At 37.9% G+C, this 12,677-nt stretch overlaps 1 protein-coding gene across 4 annotated transcripts in view; it reads left to right on the forward strand.

The window, feature by feature from the left end:
- EXOC6 (exocyst complex component 6) overlaps positions 1–12,677 on the forward strand; it is an 88,917-nt gene that overhangs the window by 61,972 nt on the left and 14,268 nt on the right. For all 4 annotated transcript variants that reach the window (XM_053983642.1, XM_053983645.1, XM_053983644.1 and 1 more), the window contains one exon: positions 2,512–2,585. In XM_053983642.1, the coding sequence (XP_053839617.1) occupies positions 2,512–2,585 (74 nt within the window). The remainder of the gene's footprint in view (positions 1–2,511; positions 2,586–12,677) is intronic.

Raw genomic sequence — 12,677 nt, forward strand, 5'->3', positions numbered from 1 at the left:
TTTAAGAGAACAAAGCTTATACAACAATTAGGTTTGGTACATTATGTACTACTTTTTGTTCTGCAGCTGCAATGCTAGTAGGTATTACGTAGAGAAACAAAATTATTCTGCATTTTTAAATGCATTAGGATAAATTCCAAACTCTCTTGGCCTGATGAGCACATAAAAGATGCAAATATTTGCCCTGTGGCATGTAAGAGTATTCTGCTGTAGGAAGAGATCTCCTGAAGCATAAAGTGCCAAAAGCTAGCTGAAAAGACTTTCTGAAGGTCACAGTTTTCAGTTTCAGAACTTTTCAGTTCTGTAACCCCTTTTTTGCCATTGATCTTCTTTCTCCCAGTGCTAGCTATAATTGTGGAGTGACTGGAAGAGCTGAGATTCTGGTGGGGGAAGCTGGTGGCAGTGTGCTGTGTATGAGCAGAAAGTTAGGATCAGATCAGATGATCTGATGAGCCTTACCTTTCTGAAAGGTTTAAGGAGCGTAGAAAAGACCCCTTTTGACCATCATGCATATCCTCCTTCTTAATGTGCTGCAATAGCTCACAACTGTGTATCTCTTCAATCTGTTTGCTGTGGAGCTCTGCTTAGGATTCCCTGCTGGAGTGTGGTGTTCCATTTTAAAATCTGGGTTTGGCTGACCTCAGAGCCCAGCTTTGCTGTCCTTGAGAAAGGGTGTTGCTAGTGGCCATGAAAGACAGAAAACAGCCATGTAGACACACAGGCCTCCAGCCTAGGTTGTTCAGTAGGGTGCCTAAGGTTCCGAGGCTTAGGCATCTTTGTAATTCTGTAGGCTGGTGATTGTACAAGCTGCTTTGTCTTTGCTGATTTAAAGAGTTTATTATGAGAAAACTCTCCCTATAAAATACTGAGCCTCAGGTCTACTGTTTTTTTTTAAGGCATATTTGTGATCATTTAAAATTCCATGAAAACTGCTCTAGAAAGTTGGTGTTACTTATAAAGTAGGAAGATCAGACAATTTCAAATCCACACTTGAATACAGTAATCAGTGAGCATTTGCCAATGTTACCAGTACTTGTCTGTGACATTACAGTGGTCTCCCTAAAGCATTTGATTGTTATTTTTTATTTCTTCAGTTGATAAAGAATAAAGTTGTATTGCAGTTGAATTCATTCTCCTATTACATGACTCTCACAAAATAACTTTTGCACTAGTGTAATACAAGTAGTAAATTTTGCTTCTACTAGTAAAGCTGCTACTCTAATACCATATCCATCTATTACTAAGCTATTTTTAAGTATTCTGAGATGGTCCTAGTAGTTTCTTGTACCATATAAGAGTCTTTATCTAAAATTGTGTTCCATATAGTCATTTTTAGACTTGTGAAATAGTCAATCTGAATTCATTAGTCTGCTTTAGGTTGAAACATACATTCAGAAGTAAATGTTCAAGGCCATTATTTTACCATTGTGTTAGCTCAGACAGCAGTGTTTTTTTTGGATTTTACCTCCACATAATCCATGTTTTCTAACTAGCCATTTAAAAAAAAAATATTAAGGATTTCATATAACTTCTAAATGTTAGAACAGTAGAGTTTAGCACTGGGTCTGGAAATTGGATTCATATGTTTTGTTTCCTCTACCATTGAATGACCTGTTTCTCAAATAGGAGAAAATTACCTTCCACTGCCTTGGCTGATGCTTCTCTAAAGCTGTTGCAGTAGTATCTACTTTGTTTTGTTGAGAGTTCTACCTGAAGGGCATAAGAAAAATACTCTCGAGTTCTTTTGAAATAAGATATCTAACCTGAGTGAGGATGTGAGGTAGTGGTTGTTTGTCTTTGTTATTAACTTCTGTCTGGGATAATAACAACAAAAAGTGTATTTATTTTTAAGTTTAACAACTGTTGATCTTTTCCTGATTTATATAAGTAGCTGACTTTCTTTCTCTTACCATGTTGACATTTTTTGTATTATGAATATATTTTTGCCTGCAATTTTGATAGCCAGTTTTGGGTTCAGAATGAGCAGAAGTTCATTACTGATAAGCAGGCTAAAAGGCATGAGCAGGCATTTCAGCTCTGCCCTGACCATGGCACGTAGGGCTTTCTATCTGTTGTCTACACATGAAACCAACTCCCACCTTAGTGTTTGTCCTTTAATGATATTTGGCTGGAGGTGGAGGTTTGCTGTAACAAAGGCAGGTGTCTGAAAATACTTTGACAGCCATGGAATTGGTATTATTTTGAAATTCTTCAGTAATCATGCACCTCAGGCTAAAAAATATCTTGGTTTCTGTGGTCATAGCATTAATTCTGGCTTAGAATTTTAAGCAGAATTTCTAATAATACTCCTAAAATTATTATTCTTTAAGATTATTGGAAAAACTGTGGAAAGGTTTTTTGTTGGTTTGTTTGGTTTTAATCACTGTGAGTTATTAAACTATTCCTATGAAACTATGCTACCTAGCATTTATATTGCATAGAGCTTGATTTTTCTGTTAGATTAAAAGAAAAAAATCCACATCCGTAATATTTTAACCTTTTTTTTTGCAGTGTTTGCTAGTTCTGAGCCTGTGCCAGGATTCCAGGGAGACACCCTGCAGTTAGCTTTCATCGACCTCAGACAAGTAAGACACTAGTTGGTGTTTTCTATCCTTCTAATTTCCCCTTCTGACCAATGCTGAAGTTATTAAATTCAAGAACCTTTCATGGTTTTGCATTCCCATGTAATTAGTTGTGAAAAGCAGTTATTTGAAGTGTTGTTAGTGGCACTATTCCCTGTAATTTAGTATAAAACTGTTTCTCCAGTGTGTGGTTAGGGGGCACTGTGCTACTGGAAGTACTGTTACAGGAATATTGGATTGAATTTTGGTCCTGACAATTTTGTGAAGATCCTGTGACACCTTTTTGCAAGAGTGTACGTGTCATCCTGGTGTGTGCTGGTCTGATTCCATTCTGAGCACTTGCTCCTGTCTACAAAACTACTCTGGATAGCAGAATGAGGCATGGTATTATTTAACATTTCCTTTCCTGAGTTTGTTACATATAATTCTTTTAAACTGTTGGAAAGTAGCTTTATTCCAACTGGATGATCTTTATTCTACATAAAATTTAATTATTTTTTACATGCTGTAATATTGGAAGCAGTTCTCCACAGATCTTGCCAAAAAGAAAGTTTTCCCAGACTAAAATCTTTGTAAATTTGGACATTATAACCACCATAACAAAGGATCTTCAAAACCTTTTCATGCTTGAAGTTATCTTTTACAAAGGATTTATTATTTCACAAAATTCTAAGTGTAAGTATCATTTAAATAGTGAAATGAATAATTTACTGCACATGGGGGATCTTTACCCTTCTGCAGATGTTGGTGATGTTTTTCAGTGCCATTATGAGCCTATCAAAGTCATTTGAAAAATAAGAGGAAGTAGAAAGAATTCTATACCAAATTATCTATATAGTAAGAATATTCTTGCTTTTAATAATTTAGTAGGTTTTTCACAACAAGATTATTAAAGGGCATTTCAGAAGGGAGGATTCTTGAGACAAAAGTATTCAGATTTCTCCTGGTAGTTAGAAAGGACTTCATTAAAGTTTCTTTTAAAATGAAAAAGTTAAAAGGTAGGGTTCTCTGTTAGATTCTCACAGTAATATAATAATGAACAATATCTACAGTGGGATAAGTGTGTGCTATGTGAGAAGGCTACAGGATTATGGCTACAAGACTTGTTCGTGCCACAAGTCATGCCTTGACTAGCAGCCTTCCTCTTTTGGATTCTTTTTTAACTCTTTTATTGTTAGTGTCAAAAGAGACTAAACATCTTCCTATTTGTACTTAGATAATTTCAGTTGAAGGGACAGGATGTTGAGATTTTGGCACCATTTCTGTCATCCACCTGAGTGGAGTCCTTGCAGAGCCTACATTTGTTTCAAGGGAAAACATGATTTCCATATATACAAGAGGGCAGGGTGTGTGCATACTTGCTACAGGAAATAAAGATTTTTGTATGTTTTAAGCACTAACTGGGGAGTATGTCACTTAAATAGGTATTATGTTGTTTGTTAGCAACTTATATTTAGAATTCTCTCAAGCACTTTACAGAGGATGCTCTGTCGGTCATGTGAGTTTGATTGACTTAATATACTTTATAAACAGGAAAATTTTGAGCAACTCTATTGGGTTGCAACTGGAGCTTGCAGATGTAGAACAATTCTAGTATATTTGGTTTGGTTTGGTTTTTACTGTATTTTTGTGTGCATCACCAAAAGGCATTTCAAGCACACATCAAAAGCTTCTACCATTTAGTAAGGATTTTCAGTGCTTTCCCTCTTCTCCTTATTTGTGATCCATTTCTGTCTTAATAGGGTAGATGACAGTTCTTTTCAAGAATACTTAGAAAGGCAACAGAGCCTTTTTCAGAAGGTTCTTATAAAAGGTCATGCTTCTGTTTTTTAGTTTGAATTTGATACTTCTTCATGAATTGCAGGATATGAAAGATAAGGAAGTAGGTCCAGTGGTCAGGTTTTACCTGCCCACCCGGACTGTGCCCTGAGGTCAAACTCCTGATATTGGCTGTTTGGTACAGAGGAGCTGATGACAGGTAGGGGCTGATACAAGGGGGAAAGCTTGAACCGTATCAAAGCTAAAAGGCAGGAGATTTGGGACTCAGTGAGAGACTGTAGCTAAAAGATGGATCAGCAGGATTGCCCTCTTCTTAAAAAGCAGCTGACCTGCAAGGGAAAAGACTTTATCGTCCTGCCAATCACATGGTTGCTAATGGAAGCCAGTTATCTCAACAACTGCTACTCACTCTGTGCTGTACTAGTGCAGTGTGTAAGATTCATGAGGGTTGGGCAGTAGGATATTATAGCACGTTTTACTAATGAAGTAAAGTCACTTACAGGGAGCTTGGAAGACAGAGAGAGGAGCTACACGTGAATGATTACCATGTAGGGAGGAGCAGCTTTGAGAAGAATTGCCATAGGTATTTTCAACCTAACAGTTCTTGATCCTCTATCTTTCCCTGAAGACAATGTGTAGCCAGCATGTTGCCCCGAGCAAGCCCACTTTCCTTCTTCCTTCCACAGACATAGAAGAGCAAACAGAAAGGGCTGGCACAAGAAAGAGTTGTGTCTAACAAGACAACAGTAGTTAGTAGCAGGAAGCTCTTAGAGGACAGAAATCACAAAGGAGCAAGCACGTACCAGTGTCCCATTTGAGCCACCTCTGTCTCTTTATATTATTCTCCACTTAGATTTTGTCATACTTAACATGCTCTTTAAAGATTTTTGTAATCTGAAGAAACCCTAGTCAATAAAGATTTTTTTTGTGCTATTTTCATCACCACAGTATCTCAGCATCTTACACAGGTGACTTGGTGGAGTTAGCTGATCCCACTTGGTCATCTAGAAAGAAACTTGTAGTTCCAGCTAGTTTAGCAGGTAGAAAACTGGGGCAGATTCATGGTTCTGTGCAGCTGCAGTAATTGTGTCGTGCCTTATGCCACTTGTCTTAGCACATGACCTGAGGTCACACCTACGTGCACCCTTTGACCCCACTTAAAGCCATTGAGGGGCCATCTCAGCAAGGCAATTATCAAAGTGGCATGTGCTGCTTTACAGAGCCTGGTTTCTGGCATCTTGTGGAGATGACCCAGCTCTCCTGCAACTTGCACTGCTCTCTGACAATCATTTCTTGCTACTGTCTGTACAGAGAACCTGGGTAAATAGTGCAGTGGCCCAAAGTGAGGGGGGAATAAATTCTGGGGACTTTGCTACCAATTCAGATCTTAGGTCAATTGGAATTAACCTCCTAAAGTAAACAAGTCTTAGTTTGTCTTACTTGAGTCGTCTCTGAGGAGGAAGCACATGCATTAGTTTTTTCCTAGTTATGATCTGTTCTTTAGTGCCTAAAGACTAGGGTTACAGTTCTGGAATGTGAGGCAGTTTCTTGTATGTCCTGTACACTTAAGTACTGTGAGGATAAGACATGAATATTATAATTCGTTTGTTATTTTTTAGAGAGCCAATGTAGTGTGTAGTGGACAAGATCAATAACCTTGCGGTAGGCTAAGAGTTCAGCAGTTTCTGTCCCAGGCCAAATGTCCTGATTCTTAACCAAGTGGGTGCTAACAAATACCTATTCTTGAAATCAAATTATTTCCTGCAGAGATATAACTAAGCTGCCAACATAGCTTGACTTCGTTTCACTTTTGACTTGACAAGTTGATCCTAATGTTTCTGTCCACCATCAGCAGTGCTTAGGGGCTTCTTCCTCTACTATCTCATCTAGCTTGATGATTTGTGGAATTACCTTGTTTTGCTGGGTTGAGGAGAACTGTGTCTTATCTGTGTTCTTTTGGCACTTAAGTACATGTTGTTAACACCTTCCAGCTGCTGTCAGTGTTGGTTCTGCAAGGGGCAGCAGTCTCAAGTGAAAATGATCATATGCTGTTGGTAACTCCTGAGTTAAGCAACCACAGTAGCAGTATCTCTACCCACATGGCAAACAGAGTTTACAGTCTGATAGTGGTGTCCTTCAGATGGAAGACCAAGGGCTGTGATCAACAATGTCCATAAGCTCTGCTTAAGCATGGGGGAAATTTTAGAAGAGCAGTTTCTGTTTGTATTTTCTCAATGTTAGAGATAAATTGTACACAAAGTCATGACACAATCAATACGATTAATATAGAGAATAATTTATCATAGAAATATTAGAAGATACTTTTTTTGTCAGACTTTTGTTTATGATGTGTGTACATAAGCATGTGCCACTTCTGTGAACTGAAGTTATTGGTAGTATACAACATGTATTCCATCTGCAAATTGACACCTGATATTTAGAAGTATAATACATTTTCTTCTAATTACGAATCCTTGATAGTTTATTTGGTTGCTTGTCCATTTATACTGGAATGTGTTTTCTGGTGAAAAATATTACTAATCTTGTGAACTGTAGTGTTACATGCAAAAAATGTGATGTAAATTTATTTGAAAAAGGAAATTGTTATTACTACTTAATATAGCCCTCCTCTTCCCATTCATTACTGAGACATAGCATTGTCATTCTGATAAACTCAAAAGGAACTCCTTGTAGGTAGGAACTGTGTAACAGGCCACTGGGCTTCAATCCCAGGCACAGGATTTTCTGACACTAAAGGCAGGGTGACAGTTCAGTCTTCCCCACTGTTGTGCTTGCAGTGTTTAATTTGAATTAATTTCCTGTGGCAGTAACTACATTTCAGCTCTGGCTTGTCTCCGATTCCCAAACGTGCAGCCTGCCAAAACTCTTGCCATCTGTGTTCCCTGTGGAGAATGCTCTTGAGCCCTTCAGTAGACCTCAGAGAATAAGTTGCAGCCTGCTGCCAAACCTGTTTGCCATAGCTCTTGGAGGCTGAGGGCTCTAAAGGTGTGCTCCAGCTTCCTTTACAAGCTGCCAGCCCACAGAGTGCCTATGCTTTGAAATTAGTGGAGTATACCCACCCTGACCTCTGTTCTGACAGAGTCTTGAACTGGAAAAACATCAGGAGTTTTCAAGAGGGAGAAATCCCCAACAGTATGTTTAGGAGTAAGTCTTAAAAACTTCTGAGTTTGAAGATAAAAGTAAGACTTTTTTTCATAAGGCAACAGTTTGAATTTTTAATTAGAAAGTAGTATAGAACATTTCATCTTTTGCTTCCTGAGGGAAATGGTTGCTGAGACTTTCATCTTCACAGAGGCTCTTTCACAATGCTTACTGATCCCTTTCCCCCTGTTATGCACTCCCCAGCTTCTCTGAACAAGCAGAAGAGCATGTTACATCTGTAACATGAAGCCCAGCCTCAGGGTGCTATGTAATGGGATTTGTGCTTCTCTAGTTTTCAGTGCAATGCTGCTTATTTAGCTAAAGGAAGGAGCTCAGGTTTCAGACAGCAACAAAGCAGGAGTTGCATCTCCCTGGATTTTGGAGCATAGATCCTCACTTTGCTGGAGGAGGAAGACAATTCCTCCTGGACTTTCCCTTCTCCATAAATTGACTAAGGCAGGAGGGCTTGAGGCACATTGTGAGCAGAACAGGCACAAGTCGAGGTTCAGTATCTCATATTTTTGCATCATACAATGCATATGCATCTCTGGGTTTAAAATGACAAAGTTATTTGAGTATGACTGCAAGCAAAATGAGCATTACCTGGCTTGCAGGAAAGACACAATATTTCTACAGAGTACTATATTCTTCCAAGTAAGCAGGAATTCTTCACACAAATGTGACAACTTGTTTGTAAGTACTTATATTCCCCAATGGAATCTCTTACTTTTGATTTCTCCTTTTCAGCTATGTTCTGCAAAGCCTGTAGTTAATCACAATAGGCTCAGATCACAAGCTGTGTGTATAGATATTTGTGAGGAAGATCTCAATCAGTGCTCTGTACACAGAAGCAAGCTGGCTCATCGCTGGGATGGGATTTATACCTGCCAGCTGGTAAGAATTAGGAAGCTTGGGAAACAAATGCACAGAAATTAGCAGCAGGAGGTCAAAAACAAGCATGGCTTTGGATTCACTATCTTGATAAGGATTTGCAGAATCAAAGCAGAATGGCAAGTTAGTAATTTCCTGGTAGTAAGGAAATTCCTACCCTGTAAGTGCCAGAAACTAAAAGCACACATGCTGAGTATTAGGTGCCTGTGTATTCTTTGGAACATTAAATCATTCGTCAAATTCAGTGCAAAACAGATTGTATCCAGTTCATGTAAATGTCCCTTTTTCAGCAGAGAAGTGTAAATAACATGCTGATCATGTACCAGGTTTTTGCTCTAGATCATGGTGTACTAATGATGAGGGGGCATACTTGAAAACAGGTTTGAAAACCTCAGTGTACAAATGCTGTTACTTCACTAGCTCTACCAATACCTCACTTAACAAAAATTATATACATATGGCTATTTAACTTCAAGATACCCCATTCCATCTATGGCAAAAACCTGAGTAGTTTTTCCAAAGGAAAGTATAGCATATTGTGCACAAAAGGCTGTGAGGTGTAAAGGTGTAATGCGTAAGCAGAATGCCATCTCTTCATCGACTGTAAGGAATGGCATAGGTACCTAAATCATGGAAGTTATAAAAATAAGAAAAGTCCTTATTGTTCCTTTAAGCTAGTTAATGTAAGGGATACAATTTTTTGAGTTCTCCTCTTACTTAACAAGATACACACAAGCACTAAATGAGCCGACAAGAAATTTGTACTATGTATTTAGAAACTACACAGAACTTGGGAAGCACTGACTCAGCTTGACTTGGAGACCTACAGATAACAGTCTTTGAATAAGAACATACTATTCTATTTCGTTGTTAGGTGAATTTATATTTTTGGGAACTGAGACAGGAAATAATATTTATTGATCTTGTTTGTGCAGATGAAACACTTGACTTAGAACTGTGCAGGGCAGTTTCATCTTCTAAATGCTACCATCATGGAAATCACTAAAAGTTTCACTGGAGAGGTTGATCAAAGCAGATATGAAGAAAAAAAAAAAAGAAAAGAAAAAGTTGGCAAAAGCTGCTGTCAAGACTATTTAGATGGATATATCGAATCCCTGTCGGAATACTACCATTACATTTAATCAGCTTTAAGCTCTTCTTGGTCATCATTATTTTTGCAAGTCACAGTTTAGAAATAGTTGATCAATTAATTCAAAACCTACAGAGCTGTTGTTATGATGAAAACTTCATATATCTGGAAAACCTTTCCATTCAAGAAAGCTCATCCCATAGTTACAGAGGAAATTCATATAAGATTGGGACCTAAATTTTATCCTTGGTAGTTGAAGTGAAATACCAAGAATACTCTATATATAATGTTAGAACCCAAAGGCTTCTGTTTCCTTGGGCATGACACTTAGTTTCTTTAATAACTGGCATGCTGTGGAACGCTTTGTGAAGCAGCCAAATGACATTATGAGAGAAGGTACTAAATAAACTTTATCTGGAGAAGGTTTTATTCTTTTGCAGAAGGACCCGTTGGTAGGAAATTTTCAAAAGGTTCACTTCCAGATAATTTCTCAATTAACAAATATCTTCCTTCAATTAGAAGCTGATCTGTGTGCCTGTTGTATTTGTGAAATCCTACTTACCCTTTGAATCACTGATACACATTCTATTCAGTCAAAGTTACTCAATGAAATGAAGATTCTCTTTAGTTACTCTTCTGCTAGCAGTTTTGCTCCCATCCAGTCCTTGCCTTTGTCATGTAAGAAATTATGTGCGTGCAAGGAAGAAAGATTTGGGTGCACAGCTTCCCGAAGCTTGTGAATGCATTATATTGAGCTGTTGCCTTCCTGCTGACAGCCAGTTGCTGCAAGATCTCCAGCATTGTGTCTGGGCTCTTCTGTAGCCATGAGTTGATGGATGGAGTTCAGTTTTGGAGCCCCATCTCCCCAGTACTTCCTCTGAATTCTGTGAGCAATTTTGTTCCTATGAGTAATGAATAAGCATTGTTAATTGAGCAACACAAGAGAAGAAAATTATTGGTTTTCTTCAAGTTGCATGTTACCTGTATTCTCTTAATGTTTCTAAGTCCTAGTCTCCCATCAGGGAGCCATGGAACTGGTAGTTGCCTAGTGTATTAAGTAATTTCTGCCCCAAAACCACCTATTTTCTCCAGCCTGATATAAACTGGTAGTACCATTGGTATATAGTATATACTGAGCAGCACTACTAACCCTTTAACCCTACAGATTTGCCTTCAGTATTTTTTTCAGTTGCATCAATCAACATACTTAGGTTTCATTCCTTTTCTAAATTATCTGTCAATCACATGCAGCAGACAGAATACCCCATTTTTTTCCTTTTGCTAGTTTCTTCTGTGAAAGTCCATCTCATCTTTGAAAGTCACTGCAGTGCAAATATAAAATCCAGTAAAATCAAAGGAATGTTTACATCAGGAAAACAAGAGTTTTTCTCTGCTTCAAAACAGTAACAACACAATGAAGGAATTGAATGGGCATAGTAAGGCAATGACTTGAATTGGTGAAGTGTACTTAATGAATGTTTATTCATTTGGATCATAGTATCATAGGAAAAAAGATCATATGTTCAAAAGTGTTTGCATAGGATGTACCATAATGTGACACTGGTCTGCAGTTGGCTGTCTTAGAACTGCAGAAATACAAATTAAAAGGTATTAAGCTATGTCTAGCTAGACTGCCTTCAGTCAGTCAGTGAAATTTGGGAGATGAAGTTAATACAAAGATACCAATAACTGGCAAAAGAAATCGTTGAATTTCATCCTAGTTTGTTATAACTGATTTCTGAATGAAGTGCACTAGTTGTGCTGTAAGCAATATGAAGCTGTAAGCAACTGAACTAGCATGTTCTTAGGCACAGCTTATCATATATGTTAACATTTATGGTTCTTATGCGTGTGTCAGGTTTGGAGCAATTCATACTTCTACAAATTGGGCTATTTAACAAAGTTCACATGGAAGATTCGCATATAGATTGTGCCCTCCTTGCAGAAGACTTTATCTAGAGCATTAGTAGCAAAGGAACAGTGCAACTTAAAAGACCCTGCAATTACAGAAAGTGTGAATAAAGAGTGAATAATAACAGAAATGCAGAAATAAATCAAAATATGAGTAGATGGAAGCACTAGATGATGGGGAGAAAAGAACATAAAAATATGGGTTGAGGTGAAAAAAGGATAAAAAGTCAAATTGTGTCTGTAAATGTACTTTATTATTCTTACCTTTTTCTTTCTGTGTTTATAATTTTCCATGGTTTATGCTGAGACCCAGTAAGAGCAGTTTTTAAACAGTAGAAATTTGAAGAGATGTTTTTATCCAAAGAAAAGAAAGGACTTCCAGTACACAGTTAATGGTGTTTAAAGTCCCTAAAACTATGGGCTTGCCTTATTCCCAGGAGAACTCAAGCTTTCCCAGTTTCAGTAGTGTGCCTCCAGGAAATCGTTCAGAAGGACACATAATTAGCCCACACTCTTCCAGAGTGCACAGTGTAACTTGATGCAGTTAAACCAGAAGACAGTTTTCATCTTTTGACCCTGTGTCAAATGTGTCAGTTGAGTAGCTTACCTGAGATCTGTAAGACAACATAGGCCATCAGATATTTTCCCATAGAAAGGAACATGCAGTAGGACACACACACAAAACCACAATTTTAAAACTTACTTATTAAACCTTTAAAACTTACTTATTTTCAAAGTAACAGAAAAAGTGGCCGTTGAAAGTGGCACAACTCAGTGCATTGAGATTCTTTTTTCGGTCTGAAGTTTAAAGAAAAATGTTTGCCCTTGCTGAGGACAGAAGTGGCTCTTTCACTTTAGGCACTAACAAGATATTTAGTCCCCTGGAAGGGTGAATGTGATACTGTCATTCCAATGCACATCCAAATGATAGTTCTGGGAATGGTGAAATGTTTACTATAGTGTCTCTGTCTATGTCTTGCATCCATTGACATGCAGAATAGTTGAAAAAGTTCACAGTGAAATGGAATAATGTTGAATAACTCCTAGACAGAAATGCCCTGGTACTCTGTGTGAGCTGGGATGGTGGTGGTTTGTGTGTATCAGGGTGGTTCGGCTGCAGGGGGGACCTGTGTAACTGGTAGAAAAGGCACAAGCTGAAAACTCGAGTGACACTGTAAGACAGCCCTCATAGCTTAATTAAATAAAACCAATAATGCGATTTAAACTTCTTTGAGTTAAAATTACTTTAATAAGGGTGTTAA

The sequence above is a fragment of the Vidua macroura genome, chromosome 8 (assembly GCF_024509145.1).
Source record: "Vidua macroura isolate BioBank_ID:100142 chromosome 8, ASM2450914v1, whole genome shotgun sequence".
Lineage (NCBI taxonomy): Eukaryota > Metazoa > Chordata > Aves > Passeriformes > Viduidae > Vidua > Vidua macroura.